At 37.6% G+C, this 20,988-nt stretch overlaps 1 protein-coding gene across 1 annotated transcript; it reads right to left on the bottom strand.

Moving 5' to 3' along the window:
- Positions 1-201: 201 nt before the first annotated feature.
- Positions 202-20,691, bottom strand: LOC140549791 (sperm acrosome membrane-associated protein 4-like). Its single transcript, XM_072673537.1, has 3 exons — positions 20,512-20,691; positions 3,981-4,091; positions 202-3,049 (listed from the first exon to the last, which is right to left on the bottom strand). Exons 1-3 carry the CDS (start codon positions 20,561-20,563, stop codon positions 2,826-2,828), a joined length of 387 nt encoding a protein of 128 aa, XP_072529638.1. The 5' UTR covers positions 20,564-20,691; the 3' UTR covers positions 202-2,825.
- Positions 20,692-20,988: the final 297 nt, after the last annotated feature.

The raw sequence follows: 20,988 nt of genomic DNA, 5'->3' as shown, positions 1-20,988 counted from the left end.
GGAACACAAGGATGGGTGATTAACTCTTAGCTTCCAGCTCTAAAATAGACGTGAAAGCTGCTGAACTAGATTTAACTCTCTGTACCGAATGAAAGAAGTCAAGCATAAAAGATGCTGTGAAATTCCAAAGGTGGCGTAGTCAGCAGGACCGGCATTCAGAACAAGTATGCAAATTCACACAGTAAAAAAAAAGTAAAAAAGGAGGTTTTTGATTCAATTTTATTTCTGTTTCTTCATGGCCTAACTGTTCGATTACACAATGTACATTTATCAGTTAAAGTGGTTACATCATGCTGTGATTCAGAGCTGTTAGTTATTGTTCAACTGTCCCTGCTAAACAATGGCATACAATGGCTAACAATGAGTGGAAGCTGGTAGTCACCAAGTCACCAAACCATCTTAGCATGACTGACTGAACAATTCCTTTAAGCACTAAACTAAACTAAACATCAAGAATTTTACAGCTTTTGTACAACATATTTGTGGTGAAGAAAAGAAATAAGCCATGAATCCCCCAAAAATATTTTGAAATGTATGTCTTTAATTCGAATAAATTCTTCTGGCAAAAACACAAACGACAAAAAATAAACAGTCCCTGCAGCTGGAAGAAAAGCGGCTACTGTTGTTACTGCTCAACCGGTATTGTAAAAAATGGCATAAAAGTATAGGTAAAGCACCAACCAATTAGATTTTAAGTAAGTTAAGAACTAGAACTTGTCTGAAAGTGTTCCTACTCTTTTTCAAATATAGTCTCTGGTCCTTGAAGGCCTCTGTGCTTTTCCTACATGCCTGATAAGTTGAGCTAGGCTAGGGAAGCACTAAACAGCACTAACTGTATCACCATCACAAACATTACATTGCTGTGTGCAATGATGTACTCCTTTGTCCACGTAACAGGAGAACAGAAGAACATGCAACACAAAATTTGACCTGATCAGCTGAGCTACCTACTGGAAGTACATAGCCAACATCATCTCAAGCACCTCGTTCTTTTTTCAGTAGAAATTCCAGACAGCATTTATTATCTAATATATAATGCACATGGAAGCATGCTGAAATGTTTCCAGTTCACCAAAGAATCCCTATATTGGGGAAAAGAAGAAGAAACCAGCAACACTGCAGAGGTTTCCACACAACTTTGGCCTCTAAGTGATTAAAAGGAGTTTGACAAAGTAGAAAAAAACAAACAAAAAATCCCAACAAAACATCCCGCTTACAAAAAGACACAATTTGGCTTGAACATTAGCATCCTAGCATAGATCTGACCTTTACATTACAATGATATCTTAAGCTATGTTCATATTACCAGGTTGAAATGGCAGAAATCTGATTCTTTGCCCCAATTTGACTCAGAGCTGCATGGAATCAGATTCAAGCCACTTTCCTACCTGCTCCTAGATCCAATACACATCCAATCCAGATCAGAACTGATGTGGTTTTATCCACAGTGGCTCTGGTTCATTCACACTACAGACAAGTACGAGTACCTGACCTACGCTAATGTGAACTGGATCTGAGGTGTTAGGCTTGTGATGTGAACTGAATGTTTCTGAAGATATGCTAAAATCACTTTCTCTAAGCTAACTAATGAACCAAACATAACTAACCAAACAAATGCTGCCTTGATTTGGCTGATGCTTTTGTCTGATGGCATGGTGACTGTGTATCTATAGTTATGGTAACTTTATTTCTCTTCATTTTTAATGTAGGTTAAAAAAAGGACAATTCAGACCAGTTTTACTTGTCCATTCAGCACAGTAATAAAAAACAAATGACAGCTGACGTGTTTAAAGTGTGTCAAAAAGAAGACTGTTATGTGCTGACAGCAAGGAGAAACAGCTGTTTTGCTTAATATAATGCAAGCAAGGAACAAAAACATGTATTTAAAAGTAAGCATGTATTTAAAAAAAATGTTTACAACAAGATAATCCAAGATTTAATCCTTTTAATCCATCCATCCATTAAATCCATATATGGAATTGTCAATTGGCAGACTTGACATTATTTGGCTAAATGTGACACTTCAGCTTGTCTGTGAGTGATTTAAAAAGACCTTTAAATACATATGTGACAGTATGTGTGTATAATTTTGAATATACAGTACTGTGCAAAAGTAGCCAAGAAAAATGGCTTAAAGCTATAACATTAGAATAAACCCAAATAAAGTCATAAAGTCAGTGGTCAGTGAGAGTCTCTACCTGTAAAACTCTATATAACATTAGAATAAACCCAAATAAAGTCATAAAGTCAGTGGTCAGTGAGAGTGTCTACCTGTAAAACTCTATTTAACATTAAAATAAACCCAAATAAACATAAAGTCAGTGGTCAGTGAGAGTGTCTACCTGTAAAACTCTATATAACATTAGAATAAACCCAAATAAACATAGAGTCAGTGGTCAGTAAGAGTGTCTACCTGTAAAACTCTATATAACATTAGAATAAACCCAAATAAACATAGAGTCAGTGGTCAGTAAGAGTGTCTACCTGTAGAAATCTATATAACATCAGAATAAACCCAAATATTTATTAAGTCAGTGGTCAGAATGTGCTGCTGGTCAGGACTGATAGTTTGGTTCGAAGATCATAGTTACCAGATTTACTTTCATGAATCACTATTTAGATAAACTAGGTGCTGGGTGGGAATACTGGACTTGATTAAGCTAACACACTCACAGAACAATTACAATCTATTGTTTATTCATCTATTTGCATTTATTCTACATGTTACTGTCCATATAAACAGCTTGAAAATTTGCTAGATGTCCTAAAACTTTTGCACAGTACTGTATATGTCTACATGTGTGTATAGTGCAAGCACGTCACCCTCACACCAGGGCCTTGGCAATGAGGACTGAAGTAAAGGAGGTCAAGGCCAGTGTGAGTGTGTGTAGGGACAGGCCGGGGGCTGCGTTACACAGGTCAGAATTGCAGCACGTCTTGGTCATTTTGTAGACGGTTGTGTTGGAGCTGGATGGGAAGTTCACGTCAGATGTCTTGTTGCACAAGGGTTCTGCCAGGCAGCCCTTCATCTTCAACTCAATGAAGCCAACTGAGGAAGAACATTCATTCATTCATAATGAGAGATGGACTGGTGCATGATTTGGTACATTCTTAAAACTGTAAGGTTTCTTAATGGTTCTTTGTTTTCTTATGTGGTTCTAGATACTGTACCTAAATGTGGAAAGTTTGTAACATTTAAATGTCAAAGTGTAAAGTACATAAGGGTACAGGACATAACAACTGACATAAAGCTACATAAACATTCATTTTAACAAGCATCAGCTGAAGTAAAGGCTGATTTTGCCAGTACTGATGCTCTTTCTTGTGTTATTAATTAATTATGTGTAATATATATATATATATATATATATATATATATATATATATATATATATATATGTGTGTGTAAAATATATATATATGATTTATATAAATAAATCTATAAATATAAATGAAATGGTTTATTTATTAAAACACTTTTTATTGTTTTTATTGAAGTTAAATAATATGAAAAGTTTTAAAATTTTTTGTTTAACATTTTATGTACATGTAAATAAATATATATTTTTATAATGTATTTGTCATTAATTGTCATTTGTAAAATAATTGACATTAATAATATACCAAGACAAGCATATCCACATTACATAAAAAGCTAAATAGCAGTTATGCTGTATAATATAAGAATAACAAAAACTGAAACAGTTTGATTATTGCTGTCATGCAAAAACCTTCCATCTCCAATTTTGCCCTTTTTCACTTTTTGACATAGGTGAAATGTGAATTCTTTACATTGTGTCAAAATCTTATGATAAATGAACATAAATGATCCAAAACATTTTTTTCTCCTTCTGTAAAGTTGCCATTTTGGAGATGCATGACAGTGAGGATATCACTCAAATTAAAACAAGTTATGTTTTGTGTGAGTGCAGGCAGCAGTGTTTTTAGCTCCATTCCAGGAGAACTCTGGGTGTTCTTACCTGCTTTGCCCGTTCCAGTGTAGCACTGATCACCGGTACTGCATGTAATCTCGGAGGTCATGCACAAATTCCAAAAACCTATCTTACACTCATAGCACCGCAGAGTGTGGGCTGAGCGAGAGAAGGAGAGAGAGAAAGAGAGAGAGAGAGACATACGTTAGTCAAGAACAAGAGACAGCTAAAAAGCATTAACAGCTACTGAAGCAATGAGGCCGTTGTCTTCCAGGCTTTTAACACAAAAGCTGTTCTCTGACTCTGTTCTCAATCTGATGTGGTGTCCATATAGTCTTTGAGCTTAAGCTCAAATTTAAATTTGATTCTGAATAAAAGATTTTTTTTTATCTCTAATTTGTGTTGTTGTAAATAATTTTATGATTATTAATGGCAGATTTAAAAACTACCGTTTGCAGATTCATACTGGATTAAACTCCCTCCACAATTATTATTGTACTACTGTAAAATCACACACACGCCAGATTCATACTGGATTGAAAGCTACAAACACTGCAGATTCATACTGGATTAAAATAAATATATGATTATTAATATCAGATAAAAAAAAACTACAAACATGGCAGATTCATACTGGATTAAAATAGGTATATAATTGTTAATATCAGATTAAAAAAACTACAAACACTGCAGATTCATACTGGATTAAAATAATTATATGATTATTAATATCAGATAAAAACTGACATTAATAACTGATATGACTGTAAAATACACACACTGCAGGTGTCCAGTATAACCTAGTCAAAGTGGTCTCAGTAAAACATGTCTCCAAGGTCAGCTGGAGGAACGGTAAATCACATCAGTAACTGAAGTAGGGGCACATTTCTGTCGCCCGTGTTGCAATGTGTTGTAAGATTCCTCAGATTGTTGTCTGCTATTGCTGTCATCTTTAGCATTCACTCAGAGGAAGTTCATTCACTCTCACATGCCACTCTCACATTCTTCTGCTGTCTGTAGCAACAACAGGCACGTCCTGAGAGCATAAAACCACAACAAGACAATCACAAACAACTGGGTGGAATATTGTGGAACCTGTCAACATGTCGAAATACTGGACACACTGTTTATCCATGCTGTTGGATTACATTCTGAACATTACTGAGCTCAGGTTTCCATATAAATTAAAGTATCCACAATTATGATCTCACTGAACAAGAGCGAACTGCAGGTAGGGCGTGAAGATGCCTCTTTTTTGTGAATGTATTTAAATATGTGTACAACCTGCACATAAATAAGGTACTTTATATGTCCAAATGTTTGTGGACACCCCTTCAAATGAATGCATTCAGCTTAATTTTCAAGATGCATTGCCAATAACATAGGCCTCTCTAGAGCAGATAAACATGAACCTACTGGCTCCATGCAGCACTGAGCTGTGGAGCGGTGGAACTGATGGTGCTCCATCCAACACATTCGGAATGAGTTGGGAAGTTGGGATGAGATGAGGTCACTAACCCTCTTGCCGCTGCATGCAATTAAATCTTCACAGCAATGCTGCAAAATCTAGTAGAAACCCTTCCCAGGACAGTAGAGACAGTTACTCCAAAAGAGTAGGAGAAATGTTTGATACTCATGATTTCAGAAGAAACAACAAATCAGCAAGTGTCCCAATACTTTTGTCCATACTGTGTATATTACATGAACACTACAGAAGCTGGTGTAATATACTGTGGTGCTGTTGAGTGCGTAGTATCCAGCCCTGGTCTTGGAGGACCCCCTGCCCTGCACATTTTACTGGCATAGTGTCCAATAGTGCTCTAGAGCAGTAGACCTGAACCTTGGTTGAGTGTATAGTGTCCAGTAGTGCTCTAAGGCAGTGGACAGTTGAGTACATATTGTCTAGTAGAGTGCATGATGTCCAGCAGAGCTTTTCAGCAGAGAATCTGAACACTGGTGGAGTGAATGATGTCCAGTAGAGCTCTAAGGCAGTGGACCTAAATCTTGGTTGAGTGCATAGTGTCCAGTAGCGCTATAGGGCAGTGGATCTGAACTTTGGTGGAGTAAATAGTGTCCAGTAGAAGTCTAGATCAGTAGGCCTGAACATTGGAGTGCGTAATGTCCAGTAGAGGTCTACACTAGTAGATCTGAAGGTCCAGTAGAGCTCTACAGCAGTACATATCTGATCCAACTAATTACCTGGATTCTTTTATCACAAAAGTTATAAAATGTAATGACATGATCTGGTTGAGTAATTGGTACTAATATATCTGTAACGACAAACTCAAGAAGAACAATAAAAACAGCAGGCTGTTCAATTACCATAAGGTGGGTCAGTACAGGATTGCTATTGCTAAGGTCGCTCGGTGTTCAGATATCTGTTTATTCAGCTATCTATTCATACTGGATTAAAGTCACTGTTCAAGAATTACTGGGGGATTGTAGACACCCTACTAAACACCCTACAGATTCATACTGGAAAAAAAAATCTCTGACAATGACACTTACTGTCAGACTGTAAAAACTACACACCCTGCAAATTCATACTGGATTAAGAACACTCCTGTAATTAATACCGTCAAACTGTTTTGTCTACATTGCTGTTGTTGCAGTGGTAGCCCAAGACTAGGACTGAAAAGCATCATGTGTAGTACAGATTTTAGTTCATGTTTAAGAAAAGAAAGTATTGGACCAGAATATGGGAGAGCATATGGGATAAGCATCTCTAGAAGGCTTGCTAACCGTGAACAGCATTTCCAACTTTTTTACTTAGATTAGAAATCTTACATGATTTTTATGCAAAATAAGCATCTGATTAGCCCATTTCTTTCTACTATAGGGTATGGCATCGCTCAAAGAACCTTTTGTAGCACCTTTCATTTTAAAGGGGGGGCAGGTGGAGGAAAACCTGCAGGACGGCCTGTGTGTGTGTGTGTGTGTGTGTGTGTGTGCGCGCATGTTCTCTACACACCTGACCACCCCACATCCCACTGTCCCCCACATGTGCTCTCACATTCCTGTTGGAGTTTCTCGAAACCTGTGTAGCTTGTCTAAGTGTTGCCAAATCAGTAAAACCCAGAAGACAGGCATGTCTCCCTTTTCAGAGAGTGTTTAACCTCTTGGGACCCTGCTTCCTCATAAAGGGGCTTTTCATTTCTGCTTCTCTGCACCATGATACTTCATTTTTTAAAACTTTGACCCCTTCTCCTTATATGAGAACATTTTTTTTTTGCTAAAATGACTTCCTGTACAAAGACTAAGTTTAGTTTTTATACTTGTTAGGTCCTGCTAATCCCAAATAGGATAAATTAAAAATGCAAACCAAGCAAAAGCTTGGGTCTCAGGAGATTAAAAGGACCCCCTTATCATTCAATCATTTTTTTTTTAGTTTACTAAGACATTTAATAGGCAGGTAATGACTTATACAGGCCTTTTCTTTTTAAAGGACATTCCCTCTCACCTATTTATTATCTCGCTCCACCCCCTCGCCACATACACAGCTGCTTGGTTTCGGCCACACCCTTGGGCTCAGTTAAAATGCTCAAGTTTCACAAAAGGCAGTTACACCACTTGATCTAATGGTTCTTTGCCACTTCTAAGATTCTATACACTCACACATCTTCACAAACATGGATGTTTTTAAATGGCATCATTGTACGAATACAATAACACAGAAAATACATACTGCAGAGTAAAATGGGTAGATAATACATCTTTATGTGATGATCAGTAAAAGCCGGTGTCCCCACAGCATTTATGGCATTTACATTTATGGCATTTAGCTGACGCTCTTATCCAGAGCGACTTACAAGGTTACTCATATTACACAGGTAGGTCAGTGTAGTGTTAGGAATCTTGCCCAAGGACTCTTATTGGTGTAGCACAGCATAGTCACCCAGACTGGGAATTGAACCCCAGCCTCCCACATGGTGTGATAACTCAGTGGCAGGCAGTGGTGTTATCTGTTGCGCCACACCAACCACAGCACACACCACTGCATCACACACCACTGCATCACACACAACCAGACAAAGAAAAGTCTTTTTTTATTCTTAAAACCTTAAACCTTTTATACTGTTATATTTTAGATTGTGTTTAAATGTAAATGTACATTTGATGAACACATAAAAATGCTAGATGAGTCCAAAATGTGTAACAGAGCTGCAGATGATTCTAAAACCACAAATAAGTGATTATAATAAATAATATGTGAAAAAAAAAAACATGAATAGTATCCACTATGAAACTTTAATAATCTTAATATCCAGAATGCGTTGGGTTTCAAAACTGGTGAATAAAGTCAAAAGAGCATAATTGTGAACAGATAATTCACAATATACTGTAACATTTATTTCTGCTCTCAAAATACATTAAATATCAATATTTGAATATATGTTTATATATTTGTTTATATATATATGTTTACCTTTTGGCATAGTTTTATGATATTGGATTGCATTCTGGCTGCACTGTTGTGGTTTTGTGGCACAGCTTACTGCCAAGAATGGAATCAAGAGTAAAACAGATTTCAACATTTACTCACAGGTGGCTTTAAACTGAAGCAAAAGATGCTTTAGAAAAAGGTTCGACACTTAATCTCGGCTTAACACACAAGACATACCAACTGCGCGCACACACACACACACACCTGTCCAGTCTTGTTAAAGACACACCTGCTGTACAGTACATGTACCATCTTAAGACATCTGAGAACATTAGGCGTTCATTTGATGATATGATTCCTGAAGTTGATGCTAGTTTATTCTAATATTACAGACAGTAGAGTTTTACAGGTAGACACACTCACTGACCACTGACTTTATGTTTATTAGGGTTTATTCTAATGTTATTTAGAGTTTTACAGGTAGACACTCTCACTGACCACTGACTTTATGTTTATTTGGGTTTATTCTAATGTTATATAGAGTTTTACAGGTAGACACTCTCACTGACCACTGACTTTATGTTTATTTGGGTTTACTCTAATGTTACATAGAGTTTTATAGGTAGACACTCTCACTGACCACTGACTTTATAAATATTTGGGTTTATTCTAATGTTATATAGAGTTTTACAGGTAGACACTCTCACTGACCACTGACTTTATGTTTATTTGGGTTCACTCTAATGTTACATAGAGTTTTATAGGTAGACATTCTTTTACTGACCACTGACTTTATGTTTATTTGGGTTTATTCTAATATTATATAGAGTTTTACATGTAAAACGTGTTACAACAGAATCAGTGAACAAGGAGGTGATCTGAACAGAGCAGCTGCCCTTTCAGGTGAATCCAGTTTTACATTTTCTTTGAAAATAAGAACTACCATTTAAGGGGAGGGTGGTGCACATGAGGCACCCCAGGGCAGCTCTAGTAAAGTGTATTGCTCCAAGTTACAACGACAGAGCTGAGCTCTTGAGCAAGAACCGGTTCTACTCAAAAGAATGTCAAACTGGGTCACCATTCTCCTCCTCAGAGACCATATACTGCTATACAGGCCTTCTCTCCTAATGACTTTTACACATACATGTTAAAGGAATAATGCAGTGCTTTCTATCTAATCCCTATCTGCTGCATTTGCAGCCTCTAAACTGTCTAATAGGAGAAGTCAACTGGTTGCTGATTTCTATCACTAAGTGGTTATGCAAGTGCTTGTTTTGTAGAACACTGCCACAAATTCCTTAGTCAGAGGAATGTGTAAATGGGGCTGTAAATCTGTGGGCCTCTAATTTGTTCGTTCAGAGATGGGACTGGTGCTCCAGAGGGACATACAAGCTGTGGTAATTTGGTAGATTTGCACTGATAAAGGAATTGTCTGCTGACACAGACATCTGATACCAAAGTATCTGTGGATCCTGATACATAAACATTTACACAATAAAGAAACTGGGTCTAAATCTATCTGGACTTGCATTAATGAGAAACATAATAAGATGTAAAGATAAAAAATAAATGTTTTTATATAAATAAGAAAATAAAGAAATAACCACAAGAAAAAAATCTGTAGTGAGCTACAGTGATTGCCTTATCTGGTAGCCATGTGGAGCCACATGCTAGTCGGCTCTGCCAGGATTTGGCGACACCTTGAGCCACAGACCACGAAAAAACAGGATGGGACGTTAAAGGTATATATTTGGACACATCCAAGCACAGAGACTTTCACAGTCTCGTTTAGAAGATCACAGCTCAGATGTCCTAAACTTGGTCTGAGCAGCTTTTGGAGCTCCAATCATGACAAAGACACTCTTTATCCTTTAGACGTTTGTTACAGTTCTAGTTACACAAAACTCCGATCTGGAATGACAGAACTGATCCAGAGAAAAAGAGGGTAAATTTATGTACAAAACCAGCCAAGATTTTACACAACCATTTTCCAACCTCTCACTATCCCTTAAACACTGTTTTTGTTACTGTGCCTTTAAACATATGTAACAAGTGACAAGAACATATGTAAATGACCTCTGTTTTGATTGGTTTCCTGGTAATTTGCCTCATTTAAGGCTAACATTTGCCTTATGACTTCAGCATGAATAGGCAGGGCTAAATTGCTTTAGGCTAATTGAGTGAATATATGTACATGTGCTGTTTTTTGTTAATGTACATGTTTTGTTGTTTTTGTGTACATTGCAAAGCTTAGTTCACCTCCTACATTGAATTCTTATTTAAAAACAATATGAGGAACAGTTGGTTTTTCATCATACTAGGCCTTTAAAATATGTTTTCACAGTATTTAGAAGCTGCTCAGTGGCTACACAGTAGCCTTCATGTTTTTTTTCCGGCTCTATACACACAACCAGTCGTCACAGTAAACAGCATCCTCTCTATTCAAACACACATGACTCCAGTCATCAGCTCATTACTAAGCCCTGGATGAGTTGAGTCACAGCTGAAACTGACACCAGCCTGCAGTTCTGAGGCTCTCTGGGGCTGGAATCAACCATGTTCTCAGAGACTGGGATTCGCTGGCATTAAGGAAACTCCCTGAGCTCACAAACACACCTGAACAACAAAGCTGTCATTATTGTGTGCCATAAGACTGAGCGGGTGAACTGCACAAACAATGAGTATGTTTGTGGCCAAATACAGTAAACCCTGTTTTGTTTGGATAGGTTGTGATGACGTAAACACGTTGTTCAAGCGCGGCATGACCTCATATCAGCAACACACCTGAGCACACTCATCACCTGGGCTGTGGCCACACGTCATCAAACAATCAAGACTTTACAGATTTCCAAATAATGGGAAAATAATGAGTTTCCAAAAGATCTAGTCCCTAAGGAAATAGGCCATTAGATTTACATAAAAAGCAAAAATTGAGAGAAAACGGGTCAAATAAAAAAAATAAATAAAAATGAAATACATAAAATAGCTCACTACTTTTGATGTTAAGTAACAATGTTAAGAGAACAGGTTGTTAATTTAGATGTTAAGTTTAAAATGTCATTAAATATTAAGTAAGTTAAACCTTCAATATAAAGGAATGTTATTTTAGTTATTAAATAAAATAAGAGGTAATTAAGGTAATGTTAATTAAGTCAGCTATTACCTTAAAAAATAAGTGATTACTTCAGATATTAGATTCAAATATTCAAACAATGTCACTGCTTTACATATTTAGTAAAACATCAAGAAAACAGGTCATTGCTTTAGATGCAAAGTTAATATATCAATACAAAAGCTCATCACTTTATTATAACAACAGACCATTACTTTAGACATTAAGTTGAAATTTTATAAATAGCTCATTATTTTAGATACTAAATATAAAAATGTAAGAAAGCAGTCGTTAGTGTGGATGTTCTGTTTAATTGTTTGAAAAAATAAGCAATCACTTTTCAGATACTACGCTTGAGTTCTAAGAAAATAAGTAATTATTGACACAAAATCTAATATTTTTGGAAAGTAAACTTTATTTCTGTGATACTAAGCTGAAACATACTGCTGCCAGAATAAGTGAAGGAGAAGAAACAGCAGGAATAGTTGATTGTGCATGGTTCTGATCTACCCAAAAGCCATCCAACTACTCCTGAAGTCCTGCCACAGGTCAAAACTAGCCCCAAAAGGGCTGTTTATTGGCATGAACCTGTCGATACAATACATATCACAAAAATGGATTTTTACATATTGGAAAAACTGCCATAATATAAAAAAATTACAAAATGAACTACTGTCTGCCACCAATCTTTACAAATTCTATACTCTGTGTTTTATTTGTTTATTTATTTTGTATATTGATATTTTGTATATCAGCCCTAACCGCTGAACATGCTTTCCAAAAGTACACCATAGAGAACTTTGTGTCCATCTTTCTGGGACACTCTGCACTGTTTTTGCTTTACATATTTGATTTTGGGTTTTGATTAAATAGTGACGTCCTGCTTTCAGATGTGTAACAGCAGTGTGTCTCTGGGCGTCTGGCTCTTCTGCTGAGCGTCACGGCTGCCAACAGATTAATAACGGCAGGCTTGTGTAATCCAACCGCAGTCACAACTCTGATTTAGTGCTTAAATCAAGAGCCGACCGCTGTGCTGCAATATCCCCATCTGTGAATCAGAGGATTACCCTCAGACAGCTACTTTACAATACACCCACACTGAGGCATGCTGGGACAGGGCAAGAGAACACCCCCAGATGAGGCATTCCAACATCAGAGTGCTTTTTTGTGTCTCGCCATGCTTTTTCAAAGTTTACAGGATCATTTCAAATAAAAAGATTTATTTTATAGCTATAGCTGCATACCAAAACCTAGTTATCCTGCTAAACAATGAGGAGCTTCAATAATATGATGACAAAAGTCTCATTTTTAATGTCTTAAACAAATCAGCATTGTGATTTTCTTCAATTTCTATGGGATCTAACCTAAATGGCACATATCCAAAAATATTAACTCAGTATTTCAAGCTTTTTTTTTAGCATGTTTTAATAGAAACTGATTTTTGACCCCTTAATTGGATAACCTAAGACTTTACTTCAATAGAAGTCAAAGAAGAGATCAAACGTTTGGAAAAAACATTATATTTACGAGAAAATGGGTAATTAATTCAGATTAAGTATTTTTTTACGGGTCACTACTATAGATATTAACTTACATTTTTGAGAAAAAGGTCATATATAAAAGTTACATTAGAAGTTACATACTCAGTTAAAGATCTGACGAAAGTAAAAAAGAAAAAGTGCCACCAGAACCGTCCATTTATACAAACTGAGCCGCACAAATAACTCATAACTCTGAGAGTCCCAAAATCACTCATTCACATACATAATTTTATTACAGCCTAAAGTTGTTTATCACAGAGCATTTATGCTGAGGTTATGAGCGGTGTACAGTGGACTGCTTTTTAAATGGAGCATAACACAAGGGATCCAATCAAAGCAGAGCTCATCTATATATATCGGTCATACATAAACAGCAACTGTTTAAATCTAAAGAATAAAGACAGGTTGGTCATTTAATGGTCATGTAAAAATAATTCTGACTGCTTTGATACATAAAACCATGCAAACATCTCACATGTAAATAAAAAAATAATGCAGGAGATGGACTCTGCATTAAAGAGCAGTTATTTTGGCCTATATAGACTTTAAACACTATATATTGTTGCTGTCCAAGGAAACAAATGTATCTCCAAACAAAAAAAAGGAGAAGGAAAACCCCTTCTTAACTTTTAATGAAAAACAATGCAATGCTCCAAAACAATGCATTTTGGAGCATTTCTATTGGTCCATTCATCCAGAATTAATCTCACAAACATGGCCAAAAATGGAGACGCTTAGCGCACTGCTGACCTCTCCTGGACACCGGATGTACCTTCACCACGCTACAGGGCGTGTGCTCAGATGCCTTTAGCCCACACAGACTATTCAGGACACTTTCCAGAGCAGCGTGTCCCAAATCTCATCTTGAACTGCAAGGTTTAGTGTTCCATCATCTCATACACACCCCCATCAGTAGCTAAGGAATAACTCTGAGGACTCATCATCACATTTCATTCTCATTTCACATGTCAGGTAATAATGGAGTTGTCAGCATGTGCCATTCACCTTCATGCCATCTTCTGGCAGTCACAGAACTTATCTCTATTCCCCCTGATAAGGTGATTTCTTATTTTTAAAAAAATATAGGTGCTAGAAATGGTTGTTTGAGCAATGCAATAGAAGAACCATAACAGAGATGTGAGAGGGTGAAGAACCTTTAACGGTATATCCTTTTATCTCAACCTATAGCAGTTTAGCCCCACCTATTCATGCTAATATTATACACACATGTATAAGGACATTACTTTAGCTATTAAAGGTACAGTGTTTTTTTAGATCGTAAAAGTCCTAAAGCTTGACCATCTATTTAAAGAATACACGTTACCCCTCCCTAAAGCTGTAAACCAGCTATAAAGCTGTGTACTGAGACACAATACTTGGGAACAACCTAGGAGGTCACTCAGGAGAACTTGGGGAAGCTTGGTGTTAAACTGCCTGCAGTACGACCTTCATTTCTGAACCCCTACGTCTCCAGCTGTCCTTTTCTTCTCCACTGCTCAAAAATATGTATAGTGTACAACAATGGATCCAAACGTGGTTCTTCTACGGCATCGCTTACCCTAATTTTTAGAATACTGGTTTTCATGGGATAGATCTGAGCACCTCTGTGTAGTAATAGGCTAACTTCTACTTGTCTACTGCTTTTCTCTGTGTATTGTTGTAGTATTATTTGTTTTGCACCCTGGTGTACACCAACAGAAGATGGGTTCCTCTTTTAGTCTTTCAGTTCCTCTCAAAGTTTCTTTCTCGTAAGGTTTCTTCCTCTACATCTACACATCATTCATTTTCCAACCTCTCTTTCCTTTAGAAATAACAGGCTGTTTATGGAAACATGATCTGTTCTGATTAACCGCCCATGTATCGTGCCTCAGTTTCCCAGAGCCAGATCATGGCTAAGCCTAGAGTACGAGAATTTCCAATCACAAACACTTAAATTTAGTCCAAGACTTGGCTTAACCAATGTCCAGAGCAATAAGCGTGTTTTGCCATAGTATCATCATTGTGTATCAGGTAGGGATGACCCAATCCAGATCAGATTACCCTAAATGCTATGTATTGCCCAATCCTGGTCGCGTTTTGTGTTATCATAGATAAAACAGCCACATAACACAAATCAGGCAGGATTATCTGATGCTTCCCTGGCGGCAGTGCATTGCCCACATGGCTTTGGAAGTAGACAATACTCATGTAACAGTTATATAACAGCCCCATGTCTGGAGGAAAGGCAGTTCAAGCACAGTCAAAACACTAGAACTGCAGGCATTAGGCAACCAGGCTGCAGACAACCAACCAATCTTCTGAGAATGCTCCCCACTGCTGTGGGCTGGGAATAATGTCCATGTATGGTGCCTAGAGGATTCCAGTGAGCACTGTGTTAGGACACAATGGCACATCACAGCAATTAGGCTTAAAATAACCAATCCTCAGTGCATTAGAATATGCTTGGACTGTCCCCAATCCAGATCCAGTGGATTTTCCCCCAGGCATCCTTAGGGTCAAGCGGGGGATAGTGCTCTTGGTATCAGTATTGACTTGGTATCTAACTAATCCTGGTATGGTGAAACCCTGCTTCTTCAAGGGTTCATCGTAAAGAGTCTCCCTCTACTATTATAATATATACATAATATACATATACGGTAATATATACAGTAGAACTCCATTTGCTTAGAGTTCACTTTGCACCAATCAGAAAACACATAGCCAGCAGACATGGCTATGATTGTGAGCTTATTAATTATAATATTACTTATTATTCATGACACTTTAATCTCTAATAATTCCAAAAATCCTAATAAAGCAAACAGCGCTTGGAATTATCTTAGGTTAACATTTCTATCTCACAAAAGTCAGGATTTGGTTCTTGCCTTATCACAGACCTTTCCAGGGCATACTGGAAAGATCAACACACTCAGCACACCTGAGTGATTCCTTCAAAAGACCACGAGATGCTTTGCGTCCGATTACTAACATCTACGTAAGAAGTTCTAGCTTCGTTATCGAGTGCCCTTGCCCGCGTGTGGCTGAAGAACGTTCCGTAAATATTTGCAAACCGCTTGTTTTCTTTTAATACAGCAGGTACATACAGGTCCTATTGTTCGAGTGGGCGGCCTTGGCCGAGACCTGTGTGTGTGTGCGTGTGTGTGTTTGTATGTGTGTTTACATTATATTTGCATTAGTCATATTCTACAAAGGACACACAAGAACAAACCTTTGATTCAATCCTTTGCTCTATTGATTTTGTTTCTATGCTTGAAACAGTTCCAACTGAACACAGACAAGAGCCTGAAGCCTCCAAATCTTCACTTTAAATACAGTGTCTGTGCGGCACCGAGTAAGTAGGCCTAAGGTTTACCATTACACTCTTTCAAGTCTATTATTGGAGGTAACGTTATGAATGGACTCCTGTGTTTTGCCATAGTATCATCATACTATGAACTACAGTGTTTTGCCATAGTATCATCATTGTGTATCAGGTAGGGATGACCCAATCCAGATCAGATTACCCTAAACGCTATGTATTGCCCAATCCTGGTGGCTTTTTGTGTTATCATAGATAAAACAGCCACATAACTTAGGCAGGATTATCAGATGCTTCCCTGGCGGCAGTGCATTGCCCACATGGCTTTGGAAGTAGACAATACTCATGTAACAGTTATATAACAGCCCCATGTCTGGAGGAAAGGCAGTTCAAGCACAGTCAAAACACTAGAACTGCAGGCATTAGGCAACCAGGCTGCAGACAACCAACCAATCTTCTGAGAATGCTCCCCACTGCTGTGGGCTGGGAATAATGTCCATGTATGGTGCCTAGAGGATTCCAGTGGGCACTGTGTTAGGACACAATAGTACAGCACAGCAATGAGGCTTAAAATAACCAATCCTCAGTGCATTAGAATATGCTTGGACTGTCCCCAATCCAGATCCAGTGGATTCTTCCCCCAGGCATCCTTAGGGTCAAGCGGTGGGATAGTGCTCTTGGTATCAGTATTGAAATCCAACTAATCCTGGTATGATGAAACCCTGCTTCTTCAAGGGTTCTTTGTAAAGAGTCCCTCTACTATTATAATATATACATAATATACATATACGGTAATATATACAGTAGAACTCCATTTGCTTAGAGTTCACTTTGCACCAATTAGAAAATGTATGATTGTGACTGTGATTGTGAGCTTATTAATTATAATATTACTTATTATTCATATGACACTTTAATTTCTAATAAGTCCAAACCCACATACACATATAAAATAAAATCCTAATAAAGCAAACAACGCTTTATTTTCATGCTGGTAGCTTGGAATTATCTTAGGTCAACATTTCTATCTCACAAAAGTCAGGATTTGGTTCTAGCCTTATCACAGACCTTTCCAGAGCATACTGGAAAGATCAACACACTCAGCACACCTGAGTGGCTCCTTTAAAAGACCACGAGATGCTTTGTGTATGATTACTAACTTCATAAGAACTACATAAGAAGTTCTAGCTTCGTTATCGAGTGCCCTTGCTCGCGTGTGACTGAAGAACGTTCCATAAATATTTGCAAACCGCTTGTTTTCTTTTAATACAGCAGGTACATACAGGTCCTATTGTTCGGGTTGGTGGCCTTGGCCGAGACCTGTGTGTGTGTGTGTGTGTGTGCATGCGTGTGTTTGTATGTGTCTTTACATTACATTTACATTACATTTGCATTAGTCATTTTCTGCAAAGGACATACAAGAACAAACCTTTGATTCAATCCTTTGCTCTATTGATTTTGTTTCTATGCTTAAAACAGTTCCAACTGAACACAGACAAGAGCCTGAAGCCTCCAAATCTTCACTTTAAATACAGTGTCTGTGCGGCACAGAGTAAGTAGGCCTAAGGTTTACCATTACACTCTTTCAAGTCTATTATTGGAGGTAACGTTATGAATGGACTCCTTTGACAAGTAGTCTTCCTATGTGCTCCTATTGTGTGTCGCTCCCTCTCTCTCTCACGCTCTGTGTCTCTGTATTTTCCCTTTACAAAACATAAGACAGAAGTGGCCCCAGACCGAGCCTGTATAACCAGGGGTGGGTAGTAATCAGTTACACTTTCTCTGAGCCAGTATTTAAGTGCAATTTTGATGGATTCAGGTTTTCCCAATGACTTTACTTCTACCAAAGTCAATCAGTAATTAAATGAATGTCATCAATTATTGATTGGAGCTTTAACATTTTATTTTTAAAGACGACACTTTAGTACCTCTAAAAATCTGTTTCTGGGTTATCTGGGAAAACAAAACATATGGCCATAAAACTACAGATAGTGTATAGTATTTCAAAAGACACAACCAGTTTAGCCCTGCCCATTCATGCTGAAGTTATAAGGAGTGGCCGGACTGCTTTTGAAATGAGGCACAATAGAAGGTGGCCAGTCAGAACAGAGCTCATTTTCATATGCCAGTCTTAAAGGCACAGTATGGAAATTCTAACGGATGAAGAGGTATGGAAAAATGGTTGTGGAAATTAATTTATTATGATTGTTTTTGATGATTCAGCAAACAGTGGAAACATTTTAAAAAGAGAAAAAAGTCAACTTTAAAAAAAGAGAAGAATATTTAGTTGTTTTTTTTTTGAGAACTACTTCTATGCTCCTCTGTCTAACCCGTTATGAACCTGTTCCTTCAACGTTTGCATGTTATGAGCTGACTTACCACAACAAGTTCCAGCACGATCTGGGTGGGTCTCTTGACACATGCCTGTCATTCTTGAAAACCATATTCAGTTTTTTTCTGATTGTATTCTGTTCTGTAGCTGTTTCATTTTACTTTAGACAACTTTAAGCTTATAAGTGTCTAAAAAGAGTCAGTACCACTATTATCATCACTGTTACTGTCATTTGTATCATTCACAACCACACTGTAAGTGGTGATTTCTCCTAATCTGAGACCTAGTCTAATCCCTGACAGAATGACCTGGACTGTGAAGGTCATGGTGAAGCAATGTGGTGGACAGTTAGACAGGACTGTCATTCATGAACAATTACATAGACACTGTGACTGTGAAAAAGAAGAGGTTGCTTTTCTCTGTGCCTCTTAGGCTTTTTTCCATCACAGCAGATGAGTAAGACAGGTGTGACACATTGAAGCAAATATAAACACACTAATGTATACACATAGCTAAGGAGTAACGGGACATGTACAGTTATAAATGATCAAGCAGGAGCACGTAGGGTGTGGGAACAAGACATGTAATCTCTTATTTTAAGCTAATTTGAGTTATTAAAGGAAGAATCCATATAAAAAGTTAAAATATATAACTGAAAACTCCATTTTCCATTAGATTAGTCTAATAAAGTGAGTAATAAAGACTTACCAACTACCCCCCAACCCCATCCCCCCAATAGTCAAGTGAGCGACACCAACAACCAGGCTGTCCCAAACTGAACATATACATCAAATAAACCCTTTAAAATTGGACAAAACTCATTAAAAACATAGACATGGCATAATATATAACTCAAGCCCTTCTAATTTTGGAGTCAATGTGGCATTTAAGTGTATAAAAAATGGACTGTTTCAAACTGAACATATACACTAAATAAACCCTTCAAAACTTAATGAAACTCGTAAAAAGTAACACAAGTAGTATATAACACAAGCCCTTCTAATTTAGGAGTCGATGTGACATTAAAAAGTGTATAATCATAGCCAGGTGGTGCCACGCCAACAAATGGGCTGTCCCAAACTGAACACATACACTAAATAAATCCTTAAAACGTGATTAAAATAATAATAATAAAAAAACATAGAATAAAATATATAACACAAGCCCTTGTGTTATATATAAAATATATAACACAAGCCCTTCTAATTTAGGAGTCTATATGATTGTATTATAATAACAGTCAGGTGGCGCCACACCAACAAATGGGCTGTCCCAAACTGAACATATACACTAAATAAATTCTTAAAACTTGATGAAACTCGTAAAAACACAAACATGGAATAATATATAACACAAACCCTTCTAATTTAGGAGTCGATGTGACATTAAAAAGTGTATAATGATAGTCAGGTGGTGCCACACCAACAAATGGGCTGTCCCAAACTGAACATATACACTAAATAAAGCCTTCAAAACTCGATACAACTCATAAACAAACTATAAAAATATAGTATAATATATACAACACATAAAAACATCAAATAAAAAAGTTAGAAGTCAATGTGACGCTGAAGTGAATAACCACAGTCAGGTGGAGCCACACCAAGAAATGGGCTGTTCCAAACTCAACACAAACCCTAAATAAACCCCTCACAACACCTTAACACACCAAACACAACATCATATATATTAGGGTCTGTGTTTATGTGTTTAATGTAGGACTCTATATAACGTTAAAGTGTATAACACTACAACAGACACTGTTGCTTCTAAATGTACCCAAGCTAATGCGGATTAAACAACGCTGTAAAAGTCTAGAACTGGCTAAAAACTGCACACCAAGCCTTATAAACACCAAACAGTCTAATAATACAGCTGGAAAACCACTGCAAACCTGAAAATCTCCACTTACCCGCTGTGAAACACAGAGCCACTGCAAAGATGCTCAGCAGAGTCCTGTTCATGTTGGTTGCGGTGATCTGAGCTTGTTCAGAGACTGATCTCTTCCTTTCAGGGTGTTTGTCCTCAGGTGAAGCAGGGGTTTAAATATAGGGTAAGCGATCCGCTAGTTTTATACAGCGACCCACCCAAGGCTCCGTTACATCAGAGAGAACGAACAGGGCGGGCAGAGCCGCTGCTCATAGGCTGCTGAAGACCTGGGCTGCGTCCCAAAAGGAGCCCTAGTCGCCTACGTAGTGAACTGGGACTGTCTTGGTTCCTGCTGATCTGTGTATTTTGTAATCAGAGACGTGTTGAAAGCAGGTGTGGAAACACTGAAGTATTTTACTTTGCTACTGTATTTACATGTGTACAGATACACAGGTATAAAGTCTGAAATCTCAGGCACTGGGGGCCTTATTATTATGCAAGTTAGTCCAGTTCAGTTTCA

Source organism: Salminus brasiliensis, chromosome 2 (assembly GCF_030463535.1).
Source record: "Salminus brasiliensis chromosome 2, fSalBra1.hap2, whole genome shotgun sequence".
In the NCBI taxonomy this organism is placed as follows: Eukaryota; Metazoa; Chordata; class Actinopteri; order Characiformes; family Bryconidae; genus Salminus; species Salminus brasiliensis.
Note: the sequence above shows the minus strand (reverse complement) of the source record. Positions and strands in the feature narration are given on the sequence as shown.